Source organism: Cygnus atratus, chromosome 26, assembly GCF_013377495.2.
Source record: "Cygnus atratus isolate AKBS03 ecotype Queensland, Australia chromosome 26, CAtr_DNAZoo_HiC_assembly, whole genome shotgun sequence".
Classification (NCBI taxonomy): Eukaryota; Metazoa; Chordata; class Aves; order Anseriformes; family Anatidae; genus Cygnus; species Cygnus atratus.
This window is the reverse complement of record NC_066387.1, coordinates 149,459-167,143: the sequence shown is the minus strand read 5'-3', so window position 1 is coordinate 167,143 and position 17,685 is coordinate 149,459. Positions and strand designations below refer to the sequence as shown.

Sequence of the window (17,685 nt, the reverse complement as noted above, 5' to 3'; positions counted from 1 at the left end):
CTCAACAGGACGAGCTCCGCCGGCGGCGGGAGGCCGCAGAGCGGGCCGCGGCTCGGACGGGATGCGCCTGCTGCGGGCGGGGCAACGGCACGGGTCCTGGCACACGGCAGCTGGGGACCGGGGAAGGCCCGGGGGGCCCCGAGAGGGCCGCGAACTTCCGCGGGACCCCGGGCCCGGCCGCCCCTAGGGCCCCAGTGGCGCAGGGTCCGGGTCGGGGCCCCGCAGGCCGCGGCGGCCCGGCAACCCAGCGCCCCCCGGGCCCGCCCCGCCATGGCCGCCCGGTCCGCGCCCCGTCCGCCACCGCCCCACAATGCCCCGCGGCCCCGCCCCGCCCTGGGATCGCGCGGCGCGGGGCCCGCCCCCCTCGCGGCCAACCAAGCTTACGCTCCGGTCGCAGCGGAGCCCCGCCCCCCGGCCGCGCTGGCCCCGCCCCGCCGCGCGCCGCCGCTCCCATTGGCGCGGGCGGCTGTCAGTCAGCGCTTGTTTTCGGCGGCAGCGGGTTGGGTTGCGCCGGCTCGTCGCTGGCTCGGCGGGGCCGCGCGGGGAGGGAGCGGCGGGCGGGCGGCGCGGCCGGGCGAGGGCAGCGCGCCGAGGCGGGGCGGCGGCGGCGCTGCTAGGCCCGGCCGCAGGGGCCGGGGCCGGGTCGGGGCCGGGCGGGCGCCGCGGAGGGAGGGGGGCGGCGGGGCCGGGCCGGGGTCCCGGCCGCGCGGAGGGCGGCGGTGGGCGCCGGGCGGGCGGGGGCGTCCCGGCGGCGTCCCGGCGGCGGCGGCGGCGGCGGCGGCGGCGGCGGCGGCGGCGGGACCATGACTCTGGAGTCCATGATGGCCTGTTGCCTGAGCGACGAGGTGAAGGAGTCGAAGCGCATCAACGCCGAGATCGAGAAGCAGCTGCGGAGGGACAAGCGCGACGCCCGCCGCGAGCTGAAGCTGCTGCTGCTGGGTGAGGAGCGGCGGGGCCCGGTCCGGCCCGGCCCGGCCCGCGGGGCCTCCGCGCTCGGCCGCTACCGCGGGGCCCGGGCGGCGGCGCCGCCGCTTGACAGCTCCGGGCGGCGGCGCGGGCGTGGCGGGGAGCGGCGGCAGCCGGCGGCCGTCCCCGCCCGGCGCTCGGGGCGGCTTGTGGCCGGGGCCGCCCGGCCGCCGGCCGCCCTTTGGCCGCCCGGCGCGATCCGCTCGCTCCCCGCCGGCGGCGGCTTCGAGGTGGGCGGCAGCCGCCGGGGGGGCCGCGCCGCGGGCAGGTGCGCGCACGTGGGGGCCGCCCTCGAGGGAGCGCGGCCTCGAGCGGCCCGGCCCTCGTGGCGCCGCTGCCGGGGTCGGCGCTCCAGGTGGCGGCGGCCGGGCCGGGGCCTCGAGCGGGCGGCTGGGGAGAAACGGGCCCGCGGCTCCCCGCGCTGCCCCGGCGGGGCCCACGGGCACCGGGGGCTGGCGAGGGACGAAGCGGTGAGCGCGGGCGGGCGCTGCGCCCCGCGAGGAAGTGGCAGGAGCACCGGCGTCGGATGGAAGCGGTGTTCTGCGGCGGGGCGGGTGGATGGCTAGTCGGGGTCCAGGTCGGGTCTGTGGGGACAGGTAACCAGCGGCGAGGACAGCCAGCTGAGGTTTCAGGCACGTATGGCTTTTTTCAGTAGTGAGTGCAATGTTCCCGTCCACGTAGCACCCAAATTAAACTCAAGTAACAGTTTGTCACGGGTACCGCGACTTATCGCTGCTCGTGTTTGAATCCTGCCTTCTGGCTAAATACCGCCTCGTCTCTGAGACGTGAGGCAGGTCTGACAGACTGAGTTTATTTGCTTCAGGCCTGTAGTCAGTGAGCGAGCCCGTGAGGCACAGGTGAGGAATTGGGTTGATTCTTGTGGAAAAGCAGATGTAAAATTCCACATAAGTGAAGTGAGGCCTTGCCTGCCCAGTCCTTTGGATATCTCTAATCCTGACATGTTGCACGGTGATAATTGTAACGTGAAAGCCAGGACTTTCCCTCGTACCATGAATTGGAGTCTCACGAGGTATGAAGATAACCCTGGTGATTAGTATGTTGCTGTTCTTTAGGTTTAAGGTAAAAACCAGGGGCTTGAAGTTTGTGGTCTTTGAAGATGCTATGCCCGTTTCTGCAAGGCTTCTTGCAAGCTAGGCAACAGGTCTCCTGCTCTCATGTTTCCTTAGAGCAATCCCAAAGAAGCAGTTGTTTCAAAATAGGTTGGAGCCATAGGCTTCATCTGGGTTAAGAAGATCCCACTGGATCTAAAGATCTCACTTCAGAGAAGAAATTAAAGTTGCTGAAGAACCCTTTTTTTTTTCTGGAAGATGCAGTTAAGTAAAATTCAGTATTAGATTTACAAAAAACAAAAATAAGATAAAACCTACATGAGATACCGATGTTCCTAGTTTTAGGAAGTGATTGGAAAGAGAAGCCTTTCTTTGTGTTTGCTGGATGTGCTTCACTGGATGCAGCATTGCACGTTGCTCACCTGAAGTTGTGGCAGGTGATGGGTGTTCTGTCTCCTCGATGTAACTGCTGCTTGCAGGGATTTGTGAATTTCTTCCGTCTTGTTATTACGTGGAGTTCTTCCATTCACAAATATTAGCGATTGTATCTGTGAGAGGGCTTTTCCAAATACTCCAAACTGTGAAAAGAGATGTGTGCATGGAGGGAGTTCCTGCATTGTAGAAGCCTCGTTAATTTTTCCTTCTACACCTAGTTACGATCTGAAGCCTAAAACAGAAACTTGCAGTGAAGAATAACGCTGCTGTTCAGTGATGAACCCGGTAATAAGAAATTTGAATTCAAGGTATTGTACCTTGGCCTCTGGTATAGGGTAGTCATTGGTCTTTTTACTGCGTTGGCAAGGGGGAAGGATACTTCATATAAAATTACCCTGGATTTGCTTGCAATTAAGCCTGGGATACCGTTGGCTGAATAAATGTATTTACAGGTGTCTGACAGGTACTGGGGGGCATTAGTAATTATGGGAAACTCTGATGGTTTCGCATGTTGACACAAGAAATGATGAGTTCAAATGATCTCCTTGTCTCCCCATTGTCATACAAAAAAAAATAAGGTTATTGCGCTCATAAACGCGGGAGGCCACGCTCATTGGAGCTTATAACGTTGTGGTGTAGTGCTGTTCGGTATTGTTCAAGGTCTAGACAAAAACAGGACTCACCTTTTAAAAAAAAAAAATAAAACAAGATAGTATTAATACGGATGATGATGGAGTGACAGGATGAATCTGCATTTGGGCTTTCAAGCTCTGAAGCCCGGTAAATGACTAGCACTGAGGTTTGTTTTATGTTTTCATTATCAGAGCGCTTTGAGGCACCACTTTTTTCTTTTCTCTGTTTTGGTCGTTGTGGTAAAAGACAAGGAAGTATTTCTCACCACAGTGTGCTTAACCACAGAAGATTTCAGTTTCCAGTTTTTCCCCCTTTGTGGTGTAGCTTTCTGTCTGAGATGGAGACGGTTTGCTGTGTGCTAACGGTGTTAGAAATTAACGTTATTTATTATTATTTATTAACTAGGCTGACAAAAAATCTGTCAGTTCTTGGAGATGGGGAGAGTTTATTTTAAACATGCTGCTTCTATTTGTGTGCTGGCTGCTTTTATTTGAGCATATTTATTTGTTTGCCTTTTAGCCTGGCACTATAAATGTGAGTAACTGAGGACACACTTGTGAGTAGTGACTGCGTGGTGCTGCGCGAGGTCCTGGCCGCCCGCTCGGTCCCCTCGTGTGAGGCGAGTGCCTGGTGGCTCTTGTGGGAAGCGCCAGGCTCTGCCGGGGGTTTGTACCTGGAGATCGAAAGGGTTTGTCCCTTACCAGGGGCAGGCGCTAGTTCTCGTTCCCAGTGACCCGCTCAGCTGTCTCTTGAGTTACAGGCACTGCGTAGCAATAGAAAACTGTGCAAGATTGAACAAAGCTCTCAGCAGACGCGCCAGTGGTGTTGCTTGAGGTGCGCAGGACTCCAGTGGCACCTGGGACGAGGCCGCGTGCCCCTGCCCAGAAGTGCTGGGTGTTGCGTTTAGTGCAAGCTGCAGGCCCTGCCCGTAACGCCAGCTGAGGTGGGGACATAGCAAGCCTGTATGAGGGCACGATCCCTTCCTCCGATGGCGTTTCCCCTTATACGTACCACGTCATAAAGTTCCTACTGTTCCTACGAGCTGTCGGCCTTCAGAAGTTAAACGAGGCTCCTCTGGGGCTGTGCCCGCAGGAGCGGGGGGACCTGCCCGGCAGGCTGCAGGAAGCAGGCGTAGCAGGGGCTGGCACTGGTGCCCGCCCTGCCCTCCGCCTGCTCTCCTGGCCCAGCTCTTCCAGGGCGTGAAACACTGGCAAGAAGCGTGCGGCCACACCGGGCAGTCCGCCGGCGGCTCCGGGCAGGGCAGCTGCAAGCAGCATCCTTCCTTGTTCTCTCAGTCGCTGCTCTTAACTCTGCAATGTTCAAAGGCTGCAAGCGGCCTCGGAGGTTTCTGTGGCAGAATATTGCCCCCAGCTTTCTGTCTTGCCCTGGGGAGGGTTATTGTTTCCGTCCTGAAGAGCAAACACTATGTTTCATTGCACGGTAGTGTGAGCTACTTGGCAGATGCATTGACCGGATTGTTCATGTCAGTTGGGCAAGCAAGTCACTTCTTGGGTTCTCTTCTCCTTTGGAGCTGACTTTCCTGTTGTGCTCAGTTCCTTTCCGCAAAAAGGTGTGTGATCCGTATGGCGAAGAGCAGCAGGTGCCAAACGGCAGTGAAAGGCAGCGTGCTCCCTGCCACGCAAAGAAGCTTCCCCCGGGCCGGTTGCTGCCAGCCCGGCATTTCCCAGCTTGGGAGCACATCTGGGGCTGCAGCATCTTGCTGGTATCTGGGAACAGGTCAGGTGTGACGGGCACGGGCCTCCTGACGCAGGCCCTGGGGGAGTGGCTGTAACGTGAGATTTGGAATAAGTACCTGAGGTGCTTTTGGAGGCTGCCGTAAAGGACGAGACGTCTGCCTTCCGTGCTCCTAGGTTCATAGTAGGGACGAGCAGGGACATCCAGGATGTCTTTTGGTGCTCCAAAAGTCCCTAGAAAAGTGCCTGGATGGGCAGTGGGTGCTCAGGTACAGCAGTAGGGGCTTTGAGGTGTGATGGGATGTAAGCTTGCTGTCTTCTGTAGCAAACCTTGCTTGCAACGGCTATTAATTCTCTCTCTTGCGTTTTGTAGGCACTGGGGAGAGTGGAAAAAGCACGTTCATTAAGCAAATGCGTATAATTCATGGCTCAGGCTACTCTGAAGAGGACAAAAAGGGTTTTACCAAGCTGGTATATCAAAACATCTTCACTGCCATGCAGTCCATGATCAGGGCCATGGAAACCCTGAAGATTCTGTACAAATATGAACAGAACAAGGTAAGTTTCTCACAATTTTTGCACGTGTTTTTAGATAGTGGGAATTCTGGGTTTTGACGTGTAAGTTCCTGTTTGTTTGTGCCCTTCTGCACTGCAGTCTCAACCTCCCTGAATTCTTCCCTCCTTTTTTTTTGGTGTGTGTGCTGAAGGACAGCTTTTTATGATATTTTGTTGATATCTGACTCCATTTACTAGGTTGGGTTGAGGGATAAAGCAACTTTCTGCCTGGGGGAAAGAATCATTGTCCGAATTAAGTTGTTCTCAGGGTGGTTTGCACGTAGTGGGTGGTGGGAGCAAGGAACTGGGACACGAGGTAGGAAGATGGGCTCTATTTACTTATTTCAAGGATTCAGTATTTGTAGATGTGCTGGGTTTTCACTATGTGAACTGCTAGTTGCACCTGAACTGGAAGCTAACAATATATGCTGGACCTGAAAGACACCTTCATTTTAAGTTATCGCTGTTACTGCAAGTTGTCAGTTTTTCTGATAAGCGTTGACCAAAGGTACTAACTTTCTTGAGGAGTTTTGGTCTCAGCTTCAGCTTGAATCACTTCGTTTCTGTGGTTTGGCTTGCCCTTCTAGGGTCCAGGGATAATTTTTTCAGCTAAATCTGGTCTGAATTATTTTAGTTATTTGCAGGGGGGTGTTGAGGGTGCACAAAGAGATTAGGTTTTTGGTGTTTTGTTTCTTTAATGCTTCGTGTCCTAATATTTTTAAGTGGAATCATGTTTTATCTGTTCTGTCACACAGCAACGTGGAGCTGATTTTTATTAACTGTTCACAGGGACTGGCCGTCACACCAGGAGTCCTCAAGTCTGAAAACCTTTTCTGCCTTTAGAGAGGCTCTGCAGTATTAGTGTTGAGAGTAGGCAGGGTGGAAGGAAGCTTGCCTTACTTGTGCTTTCCCTGAGGCATGGCAGAGGCACTTTGACAGCTATAGTCTGTCACCTTTCACTTATGATAAGTGCAGAACTTGGCTTTGTTTTTTATTATGTCTAGTATAGGCAGAAGCCCTTTCCTCTTGCAAGTGTATCAAAGATTTCAGAAAGCAACCTTGCATGGATAGTAGCTTCACGGATGCCACGGCAGTTGTGATGATTGTAGTCCTTCCTTTGCTTATAGATTGTAGAGTGGCCATTTTTATTTTCTCTCTCAAAAGGGACTGTGGCTGAAGTATGCTAAAACAATGCCTCTGTCCCTATTCAAATGCATTAAAAAAAATAATAAGAGACGCAGGATAACAGCCTGTTGTCCAAATGTAGTTTAGCCTCCTCAGAAGTTGGACAGTCAGGGGTTCTTTGCAGTGGATGTTCTGCCTTGGAAGCTGTTTCAAAACACACGGATCTAATGGTGTGCACCATCTTGGTAGGTGAAGCCTGCTGCCATTTTGCAGTTTATTCTATGAAGGAGCCTGTGATTCTTTGGTGGAACTTTGCTGACAGCTGCTATAAAGACAAATACCCCCTCCCCTCGCCCCCCAACCATATTGAAGTCTAATTTCTCCATTTAATATCAATTCTAGGAAAACTGGAGCTGCGATGTCTCAGATGTATTGTTTACCTTGTATAGTTTACCATTGTTCCTCTGGTCTTTGCAGCCAGTGCGTGGATCCTTGAAGTCATAATACAGGGACTTAGTTCATCTGAGAGTTCTTTTGCTTTGGTTTTTGATTTTCAATCTTCAGGCCAATGCAGTCCTGATCAGGGAAGTGGATGTAGAAAAGGTCATGACATTTGAGCAGCCCTACGTAAGTGCAATTAAAACATTGTGGAACGACCCTGGAATACAAGAGTGTTATGACAGGAGAAGAGAATATCAGCTTTCTGACTCAGCTAAATAGTAAGTACTTAACCACTGGTGGGTACTGGTAGATGCTAGCAATGCTATAACAAATAAAAACTATCCATTTTTTTTATTTTGAAGTCTAGAGTTTGTTTCAGAGGATGAGAACGCTGCAGCGTATTCCATGACATTGTTACTTTAAAATACATAGTACTTTTTCATTGAGGCATATGAGTCTTGCTATGTGTTTTAAACAAGTTGCATGGTCTCTGCTGGCTACATATATTGGGATAAAAATCATAAGCGTGTGATAGAAGCAGTTTGCCTCTATCAGCCAGAAGTATCCTTAGGAAAAGTTATGATGAAAGAACAGTGGTAACAGGTAACTAACTTGTTTGAATCTGGCTCCAGAAAGGCAAAGAGCTTTGCAGGAGATGGGGGAGGCTATGATTATTTGGGGACAGGTTTAGATCTGGAAATTCTTTACCACTAGCTACTTCTCACGTGGGTTCGAGGTGTTCTGGTGGGTGATAAAGGCAGTTGTTTGCACATCTGCTTCTAGGTACACATGAGGCTAGAATCCCTACCTCATGCCATCTATGTAGTCCCTGGCTCATAGGCGGCAGAAGTGTTGTAACTTGTGGGTTTGTTATTGACAAAATCTAGGTATAGAGAGATCTGTAAGATTCTACCTGTGCCTTGTAACATAAATTCTTCAGTAACAGAAAGCCTTAGGTGAAACTTGATTCTGAAACATAAGCATCCACTGTACTTAAACCTTTTCTGTAGTAAAGATTGTTTTCCACACACCTACACAGAGTTGATAAAGTTGTTCTTAATGTACCTGTTTATCCTCCAAAAGGGATGGCAGGTGAATTACTGTTCCCCAAAGATATATTTTGTTTTTTTTTTCACATTGCATTTTGGAAATGGCTCAAGTGACTTTCTGTTATGCTAGGCAAAGACTTAATGTGACACTGTTTAAATCTGTGTATTTGTGCTGCAACCTAAGGTAGTTTTTCTTTTTTTCCCCCTTTTTTTTTTTTTTTTTTGAAAATTGTGCTTCTTTTAGCTATCTTAGCGATGTGGATCGTATCGCTACTCCAGGATATCTACCAACTCAGCAAGATGTGCTACGCGTTAGAGTTCCTACAACCGGTATCATAGAATACCCCTTTGACCTAGAGAATATTATCTTCAGGTACGGAAGGTGTATTCGTGTTACGCTGAACTGAGAGAGGAATGATATAGTTTCAGGAAAGATGAGTTGTGGATTGCTTTAGAGTGTCCCGATGCAGAGTTGAGAGGCTTGAGTGAATGTATGTGCTCTGACGCTGTGAAGTACCTGCTAAGGGGGACGGCGTTAGCATTTATTTTAGCTTAAGACGATGTTTCAGCTTGGAGCTTTTCCTTACCACAAAACAGAAGGTGACTTTTTAGAGCACAACTAACCATTTATCAGGAATCGGTGTCCTTCCTGGGAAGGATTACCTTGCTGGAACCTGAGGCTGAAGTGGTGCCTTGTAAGGCAGCTGAGAGAACTGTCGGTAGCTTAAGCCAGCGAGTGGCCGGGGTGGTGGTGGTGAGCTTGCTCTTGGTGGTGCTTGACTCAAAATGCTTTGCTCAAGCAACTTTGATTGTTTATTTCTCTTTCAAGTAGAGACTGCTTTTTGTGCAAACTCTCTTATATGTGATGCCTAGTATCAGCCTTCAGAGATGGTTTTCTGTGCCCTCAGAATAGGGCACCAAAACTTGCTGCCTATGCTGCTGCAGCAATATATGGTTATTTGGAGGCTTAAGCCAGGAAGTGAGCATGGTATACAAGGGCACAATGACATGCTTTTCTATTGCAAAGCAAGTTTTTTCCTGCTTCTCTACTACTCCCTTCCTTTGTCTTCCACAGTAGGGATAATACAGGGGAGGAATAAAGAAGCCTTCATCCTGTCCCTTAATCCATTCAATTACAGATTTACAAAAAGTTACTTTCTCTGTTTTGGTTTGCTGACCTATGAAATAGGTAAAAGGTTTCAAAATAACTTTAGCATACTGTCCAGGTGGTGCTTAGAACTGAGAAGCTGAGGTGTGTAACTGTTAGCACATTCTAAGAAAAGTTGCGTTACTAAAGTATGCTCTGTGAGAAATTCTGAGACAAGCAGATGCTTTAATAGAAAAAAAAATAATTTGCTAATTTGACAGACCAGAGTTTTGAAGGATTTGTCTTTTCAGATCCAAGACTGCTATTTAACAAACCAGAGTAGAGTGCAACTAAAATGGTAATGCTGATATTTGGAATTTGAATATGATATTACGTTATTATATCAAATTGAAGAGATGGACATATTTCTGGAACAGGATATTTTGTAAACTTCATGGCTATGTTAGCAAGTGTGTGTTATTACATCCCTGTGCCAGGTTATCTTGAATGGTAAAGAGTGGCATTTGTTCTCATTGTATGCTGGTCCTCTGCATTCAGATAGAGAATTGCAGCTACTTCTGTGACATTGTATGTATTCCTCTTCCTTAGAATGGTGGATGTTGGAGGTCAAAGATCAGAACGAAGGAAGTGGATCCATTGCTTTGAAAATGTGACTTCCATCATGTTTTTAGTAGCACTTAGTGAATATGACCAAGTTCTGGTGGAGTCTGATAATGAGGTAAGCCAAAGAGTGGGAGCTCGCCAGGAGGGTGGTGGGAAAGGAGGTCTTTCTGCCTTCTTGGAGGTCAGTACCAAAGTGCTGGATTAGCAAGAATTGTTGGTTTTGACCTTCAGCTCTTCCTATTGCGAAGAGAACATGAGCCTCAATGGATGATGATGTTCCTGAGGGCAGAGAATGCATAGTACCTTCAAATTATCTGTACTTCTCAAATGATACAGAAATACTCTGCGATTGTGGAGTCCTGTGTGTCTTGGAAGGTGCTGTGCTATGTGAACGGATGCTCATAAAATTACCCGTTCCTGCTTTCTTCTTTTCCTCACCTGAATTACTTTGTGCTGTGGCTGCTGCCTTATTAGATAGTGACTGGTCTCTTGGAAGATGCAATACTGAGTTTTATGCCTGCTAAGAGATTAACAAAAAATCCATAAGGTGAATGTAGTTATTCTTTTCTACTAGATAAAACAGGTAGTAGCTCACAAACTATCGTGGCCAGTCCTCTCACGTGACTGCACAAAGCGTAAAATGATTTGTAAAAGTCCATTAATATTAACGGCTTGCCAATTAAACAAAACTTGAATCCATTAGGTGTTGCATTTGCTCTCTGTTTACCTGCTCAGTTTGATCCAGAATTTACTTAGGACCAAAGTATTCTGTGTACAGTATCTGAGATGCTAGATCAATGCAAATCTGCCTACGCGTGCAAATATCAGAAAGGCATCTTGATCCTCATCTGTGAAAACTGCTTGCTCTTTCTTATTTCAGAACCGGATGGAAGAGAGTAAAGCTCTCTTTCGAACCATTATCACTTATCCCTGGTTCCAAAACTCATCTGTTATCCTCTTCCTGAACAAGAAGGATCTGTTGGAAGACAAGATCCTGTATTCCCATCTTGTTGACTATTTCCCAGAGTTTGATGGTGAGTGGCTTTTAAGGAGGAACACTAAGTTTAGAAGGAGTCGGGGTGGTTTGGTTGGATTTTTTTTTTTAAAGGAAACTCAGATCTAGAGATGGGGAAAAACTCCTAATTTCAAAAGGAATACCTACAACAATGAGCAGATGTCACAAAAATGTCCTGATCATGCGTAGATAACAGAGATCTGATCTAATGAACCTCTCCTAGATGATGAATTAAAAATTATTTTCCATTAATATGTGCTTTAAAGTGTTAAATGATGGAACTTGACTACCTGGATGCTTGTGCATATAACCTATTTTATAAACATGATAATTCACTGGCATACTGGGCATCTTAACCCTCTAGTCAAGAGGCAATTTGAGTCCTTGTTTCGAGAACCTGACTGGTCAAATAGCTGTTCACATGTTGGTGCTGAAAAATCTCAGGTAGCATTCAATTCTTAATAGGGAGCTGTCTGCAGCTGTAGAAAAACAATATCTACATGAAACAGAAATTCCCATCTGAAACAAAATTCCTTAGCCAAAATGACGTTTCCAGCTCTACCCTTGAGTGCGTTCAAAGTCAGCTGGTAGTACATCTGTGCAGGGTTGAAAATAAATGAACGTAGCGGAGAATGAGGTCGGGCAACACGCTTCTTTCCATGCTGTCATATATTAACTCTGTTGTTACGTACTTCTTAAAATGGTGAAGGAAGAATTGCCATTTTGCAAACAGCTTGCTTCCTTTAAATGACAAATGCAATTGCTTCTTATCAGTTGTTCTCCCACTTCTGTAGTCTCATGCCCCCTGCTGTCTGAGAGCACAGGCACTCTGAAATCATCAGTGGTGGAAAACATGCCTTTTTTACACAGTCTGTGTATGGCTATTGGTCCAATAGTGCATATTTCTCGTATAATTTAACAGCTGAAGACAAGATAGCAACATCAGGAAATACCATATACTTTCACCTTTTTCATCCCAGTAATTGCTGTAGCTGTTCCAGGAATGCTGCATAGCTCATGAGTGGGAGGTAGCCCATCAGATCACCTCTCACGAAATGGTCCTTGCCATGGAGAATGTGAGAACGCTGTGAAAGGAATATCAGTATAGTGACTCAGAAGAGGTGACTTTTCTGAGGAACTGTCAGCAATATGAAGTAAATAGTGACAAGAATTTCCACTTCTTACCTCCTTTCAGTTGACCAGCCAGACTACAGAGTTGGCTGAAGATGACCTTTGTTTACCTAACATACAGTTGTGTCCTTCAGAGCATAAGATCCATTTATATATTAAGGAGAAATATAGATCCTAACACCAGAGGAGGTAATTGTGTTACATATATCAAGTATCTGTCTCTGTTATCTAGTGAAAGCAGCATGGACAGGGTTATACCAAATTCTGTATTTCAAAGTGCAGTCTGAAATAACGCATTGGTGTCTGTCAAAACTCTCAATGTCAGAAAAATGCCTTTTGTAGATTTTGGTCTAGGTAAGTGAAGAGCATAAGATATTTCAGGTTCTAGGACTTTTATGCAATAAGTGATCTTAATTTCTTCTTTATAGCCATGGAACCCATAACAAAAAGTGTACTAATAGTTATTATTCTGGTGGTTCACACCAGAGGATGTGCTTAGCACAACTCTGTTAACTGTTCTTTGTTTGCTGCAGGCCCGCAGAGGGATGCACAGGCAGCCCGTGAGTTCATTCTCAAGATGTTTGTGGATTTAAATCCAGACAGCGATAAAATCATCTATTCTCACTTCACATGTGCCACAGACACAGAAAACATCCGTTTCGTCTTTGCAGCTGTCAAGGACACCATCCTACAGCTCAACCTGAAGGAATACAACCTGGTTTGACCTGCTCTGTTCTTGGCCCCTAGAGAGGATTCATTGTGAAGAAAAGACAGGGAAAAAAAAAAAAAAATTTTAAACATGACAGGAAAAAAGTTTTAATTTTTGATGATGTAATGATTGCAAATTGTCTGATCTGTGGAGTGGCAAGTGCTCAGTGTTATCCTGGAGTCTCATGTCTCTGTCCACAGAGTAGTTGATTTCATACTTTTAACAAATTGCTTTTATTTCACAGTTAACGGGGATATGCCTCATTTCTTCAGCACCTTGCTCACTTCTTAATTTTTGCCAAACAGCTAAGGCAGTCTCATCTCAAGCTTTCCTTTGTTGCTTAGCCACTTTTTCTCCTTTTCATTCCCATGGTATATGTAGAAAAAATAACTTTCCAGCCAAGATTGTGAATTCACTGGACTGTGGGAGTGTGGATTGCTACTGGTCCCTTTGCCTTGTGCTATAGGGTGCCTCTGGTGTAATTTGCTAATCCTGCTTGCTTCCCTCCCATCCTTTCCTTTCTCTTCCCCAGGACACGCTCCATGGTTCACTGTGATGAAATGTTAGGGAAGAACAATTGTTCTCCAACTGTTGTGCAAAAAAAAAAAAAAAGGTAAAACAACAAAAAAAAAGCCATCACTTTTCCATTCTTTATATGTTCTAGTTCTGAGCTATTTTTCTTCAATTATAAAAGGTATGGAGACTGTGATTTTTTTTTTTTAAATTATTGATGTTCTATACGTAGTTTGCTACATGTTGCTGTATTTTGCTCATGGACTACAAATGATGGACGCTCTTGGAGCAATAGCTGCTGAGCCTGGGGAAGTGCCTGACTGTAATTGTTCTTTTATTTTATTTTATTTTTTCACGCACATACACACATCCCCCCCCCCACACCACAAGTGCATGTGCGCACACACGAGGCTCAGTTTGCGGAGAGTAACTCTCCATTCTGTTGAGTAGAGTACATGATATCAAGTGAGTAACTTCTCTATGCAGCAAATGTCAAAAGCACACTGAGTAATAGTGGCAATTAAACATCAGATTTTGGCTGGATTGAAAATCTTAGTCTTGTGCCACCCTCTAGTTTTTTTCTTGCTGCTAGTAGCAAACAAGCCTTGTTTATTGTATTTCGTGCCAGTGTGTCGAATGGCTTTGTAAGAACTCCTCAGTCCTGTCCAGCTTGCAGATTTTTAGGAAGGACCAGAGCTGGTGGGTCACAGACTTCAGGACATAGGTAGAGTTCTTACTTAAAAAGATTGTGGATAGCTCTTGGAGGGAGTGGCAACTTTCGCTTTCCTGTTTATGCATTCCCCCGAGGCACATGCTGCTGTGTTTCTCTTCAGAGAAGTATGGATCCTCTCTGGAGGACTTGCACACATATTTGCTCCAGGGTGCATGTGATAATCAAGTTACAGTAGTCGCGGCTGGAGCATGTGGCTGCTATGGAATCCAGAAAGCCCTACTGTGGTTGCACTTTCGTTTAGCTGGAGAGTAGAGGCAGAGGCAGCAGGGTTTGCTGGTGCGAGTGGAAGGTAGGGTGGAAGTAATTCTGGATTCTAGATGCCAAATAAAACTCCATCCACTAAGCAGAAGGATGTGGAGCCTTTGCACATTAGACAGCTTTTCCCAGGCACCAAGGCAAGTGGAGAAACGTGGTGAATAACGATGGCCTGGATGACAACTGCAGAGGCGAGACAAGGAGTGAGTAGGAAACAGATCTGACCCACCTCTGGACATGTGTGTTTTAGCTATCACTAATGCTTTTACTTCAATTCCAGAAAGTAGCATTGGGTCCAAATTCTCTGGATCAACCAGTTTGCCCCCTTGAAGGTTAGTAGGCTGCCGGTAGATAAAGATTAAATGAACTGCACTGTTGAAGGGGGCTGTTGATATTTTGTCTCTTTTGTAGACAGAGCACTACATCAGTGTTTTGCACATCGTGTAAGAGTAGATCTTTACTGTCCAAGATCCTTAAGATGCTTTGATCTAGAACACTAAAATCTGGAGGGATGTTATTTTGAGTAATTCTGGTTTTAGGCCCTTCTTGTCCAGAATAGCTGAGGGAAGCCTCTGCATGTCTCAGAGCACTACAGAAGAAAGCAAGCTCTGCCAAGTGCGATCAGAGAGCTTAAGTTGGAACAGCAGCCATGGGACCAACAATTGAAGAGCCAGTCTGGCAGAGTGGTGATGCTGAGGGGAATACAGCACCTCTTTAGACTAGCCATGCTCTGGACTCCATTTAACATTTGGGAGAAATGAAAGGGATTCCCGCGTGTCAGACAGTTTTGCATCAATTTTATTGCATTTTTTTGTCTTTATGCCAAAATGGTCCATTTTGTAGAGACTGTCCTATAAAGAGGAGTTTATAGTCATCTACGTGTATTCTAAATGCTGTTCATCTGAAGCAGATGGCAGCATCAGCCTCTTCTGCTTCCTTGATCCTCATGTAAATGGTTCACACTACAACTATTGCCAGCAATGGGCTTGGCACTGAGAAATAGAGGCTCTTGGAAATAACTTGCCAGAAATATTTTCCAAGATGAATGATGGTGGTACTTCCCACTTGAATCAGAAACTTTTTTTGGTTTTGTGTGCTCTCCTTTAAGAGCTGTTGCCCTGGCAGAGGGGGAGGGATCTTTGCTTCTCTGTCTCTTGCAGAGTGGATCTGCAATGTGGTAGAGAACTGCGGGAGGCTGTCAGCACAAGATTTAGGCGTGTGCTGTACCTTGCTGACTAGGTGCTTGGTGTAGCTGTTGGCCCGGTAACTGGCCCGGTGTGATGATGATTACTGCAAAGGGGAAGGACGAATGTTGTGTGATGGCTGACTCCTGAGTTCCCGAAACCTTGCTTTGAATTAGGGGAGGAATGGGTCAGACTTGCACACGTAATATGGAGTTGTCTGTGGTCTGTGCTGTGTGTGAGGAGATGCCAGTGCTGCCACATGCTTCTAGCAAGTAGTAGCTTGTGTGCCTCCGGCTTGGCCAGTGAAGCATTCCTGCAGAACTGGTTCACATCTCTGTTGGCTGGCCCTTTGGCAAACGCCTGCCCTAGTGAAAGTGCCAAACCTTAAACCAATTTGCCTATATCATCTTTTTGGAAAGTGAGGCCAGTCAGAACTTTCCATGGGTCAAGGTAACAGATTGACCTCAGACAAGAGGTGGCATTGGGTTCTTTTAGGGAATCTAGAATCTGAGTCTGAGGAAGTGGTCTCTTGGCTAACCTCTGCTCCTTGTGCACTTTTTATTTTTTGTTCTGCTGAAGAAACCAATGTACTTTGAACCAGTTTGAAACTTGAAGTCAGTGAGGAGAGGACCATCCCATTTCTTTGCACCGTTCTGTGTGGATTGGCTACCTGGTGAGCCAGCAGTTCGTTCCTGCTTTGGCGTGTCAGATCGCTCCAGTCCATCCTGCCCGTGTCCCCTTTTCCTGGAGCTGGATTCTTTGGTCTGTTGTTGTTGCTTCCTAGCAATGTTGGCCTTGCGTTCAACTATGGTTTTTCTTCATGTGTTTTATTGGTTTTTTAAAAAACAAACACAACACACTCTCACGCACACAGAAGAAGAAAAAACAACCTTCCAGAGTGTGCTGACCATTGTATTGTACTGTACAGAGCCCGGGTTGTTAGAGTCCAGCAGAGATAAAGTGTGTTATGCAGCACCCTTTTTTTTCCTTTTTTTTTTTTTTTTAAAAAAAAAAGTATGGTTTGTGCCAATGCCCCTTCTTTAGTAGTGCCAGAGACTCTTTACAAGTGCCAATGTGGTGGAAATTATTTGGTTATACTTGTATATTATAGGATCCTGATTTAAGACAATTTAAACATTATCCTATTTAAAAAGATACTATATAAAATGCTGTTTTTAAACCTTGTCATTTGCAATGCATGTATTGTTGTGCGTGTTGGGGTGGGGGAAGGGAAGAGGGTAGGGTAAAGGAGTTTCTGAATATGATGCCCAGTGTCAGGTTCTATTCAGGCTCCAAACTGTCTCATTCCAGTCTAGGAGTGTGATTGTTTCTTGGAATGATCCAACTCTGACTGCTGGGCACCAACCCTTACTACAGAAATATCTGATGGAAATTGATTTTCATATCTTTCTCCTGAAATAAATTCTCTGTTTGAAATTGGAATAAATTTTGTTCCTAAAAGCCGTGGTGATCGTGCATGTATTTCTTCACTTCTCTTCCTCTTCTTCCCCTCTTTCTGTTTGGCTGGACAACTTCGGTACCCTGCAGGGCATCTTAGCGTGAAGCACGCTGATCTCCTAGCTGGCAGTGTGGTCCCCGCTCAGAAAATCAGGACTCGAAGGCACAGAAGCAAAATCTGCTTTGGCAAATATGAAGTATAATATGTGGTATAATATGTAATATACAACATACTGTACAAATAATAGTTCTCAGTTTTGGAGAATGGCTGACAGGTTTTAAAATATAGAGATGCCATGGTGGCATCTTGACTTATATAGGATTTTTGCAGTGCAATTGTGGAGTTGTCAGTGTTTGCTGGTACCTTTTATTGTAGTGTCAGCCCCTTTCAAGCACAGTTCTTAAAGGATATGTATTGCCTATAGGAGAAACTTTGGTGGGATCATACCTGCTTCCAGTTTTCGTTGCTAGAAACATAGTCTGAAACATGAAACACTGCTTAGTTTTCTCCCTTTAGGAGTCCAGAGATGGATGACTGTGAAAGCTTTCACAAAGTGATTTCCTGCGATGGCATTGCTGGAAATTACTTCTCCTTCCCTGGCAGCATTCCACAGAAATTTCAGATTAAATAATCTGGGAGTGGGTGGAAATATATAACTTCCTCTGCGTAAGGTTACCTGGGTTTTCAGGAAGCTGCAAGCAAGGACATTCTACTCCCTTCTCTGTAACTCAATGCATGGGTGAAGCTGCAGATGCTGGGTAGCCTGAGGTGCTGTGCTTCATCTTGACTGAGGAAGACCACACCAGTCTGGCTGTGATACTGGCAGGCATTTGTGAGTGGTTTCATTTTCTGTTTTCTAATTAAGGGTGAGTGTACAATGCTTTTCTTGGTAGCTCCATGTTCTTACCACCTGGACAGCATGAAATAGCAGCTGAAAGTGTTTTTTCTTTCCCCAGGGGGGTCATACATAGTACCATTCTTTGCAAAGGGTCTATATAAAGTGCTCT

The 17,685-nt window shown here is 46.7% G+C and overlaps 1 protein-coding gene across 1 annotated transcript; it reads left to right on the top strand.

The window, feature by feature from the left end:
• Nucleotides 1-750: 750 nt before the first annotated feature.
• GNA11 (G protein subunit alpha 11) lies at nucleotides 751-16,680 on the top strand. The gene is made up of 7 exons (XM_035569947.2): nucleotides 751-939; nucleotides 5,172-5,356; nucleotides 7,043-7,197; nucleotides 8,213-8,341; nucleotides 9,665-9,794; nucleotides 10,560-10,713; nucleotides 12,359-16,680. Exons 1-7 carry the CDS (start codon nucleotides 804-806, stop codon nucleotides 12,547-12,549), a joined length of 1,080 nt encoding a protein of 359 aa, XP_035425840.1. The 5' UTR covers nucleotides 751-803; the 3' UTR covers nucleotides 12,550-16,680.
• The last annotated feature ends 1,005 nt before the right edge of the window (nucleotides 16,681-17,685 follow it).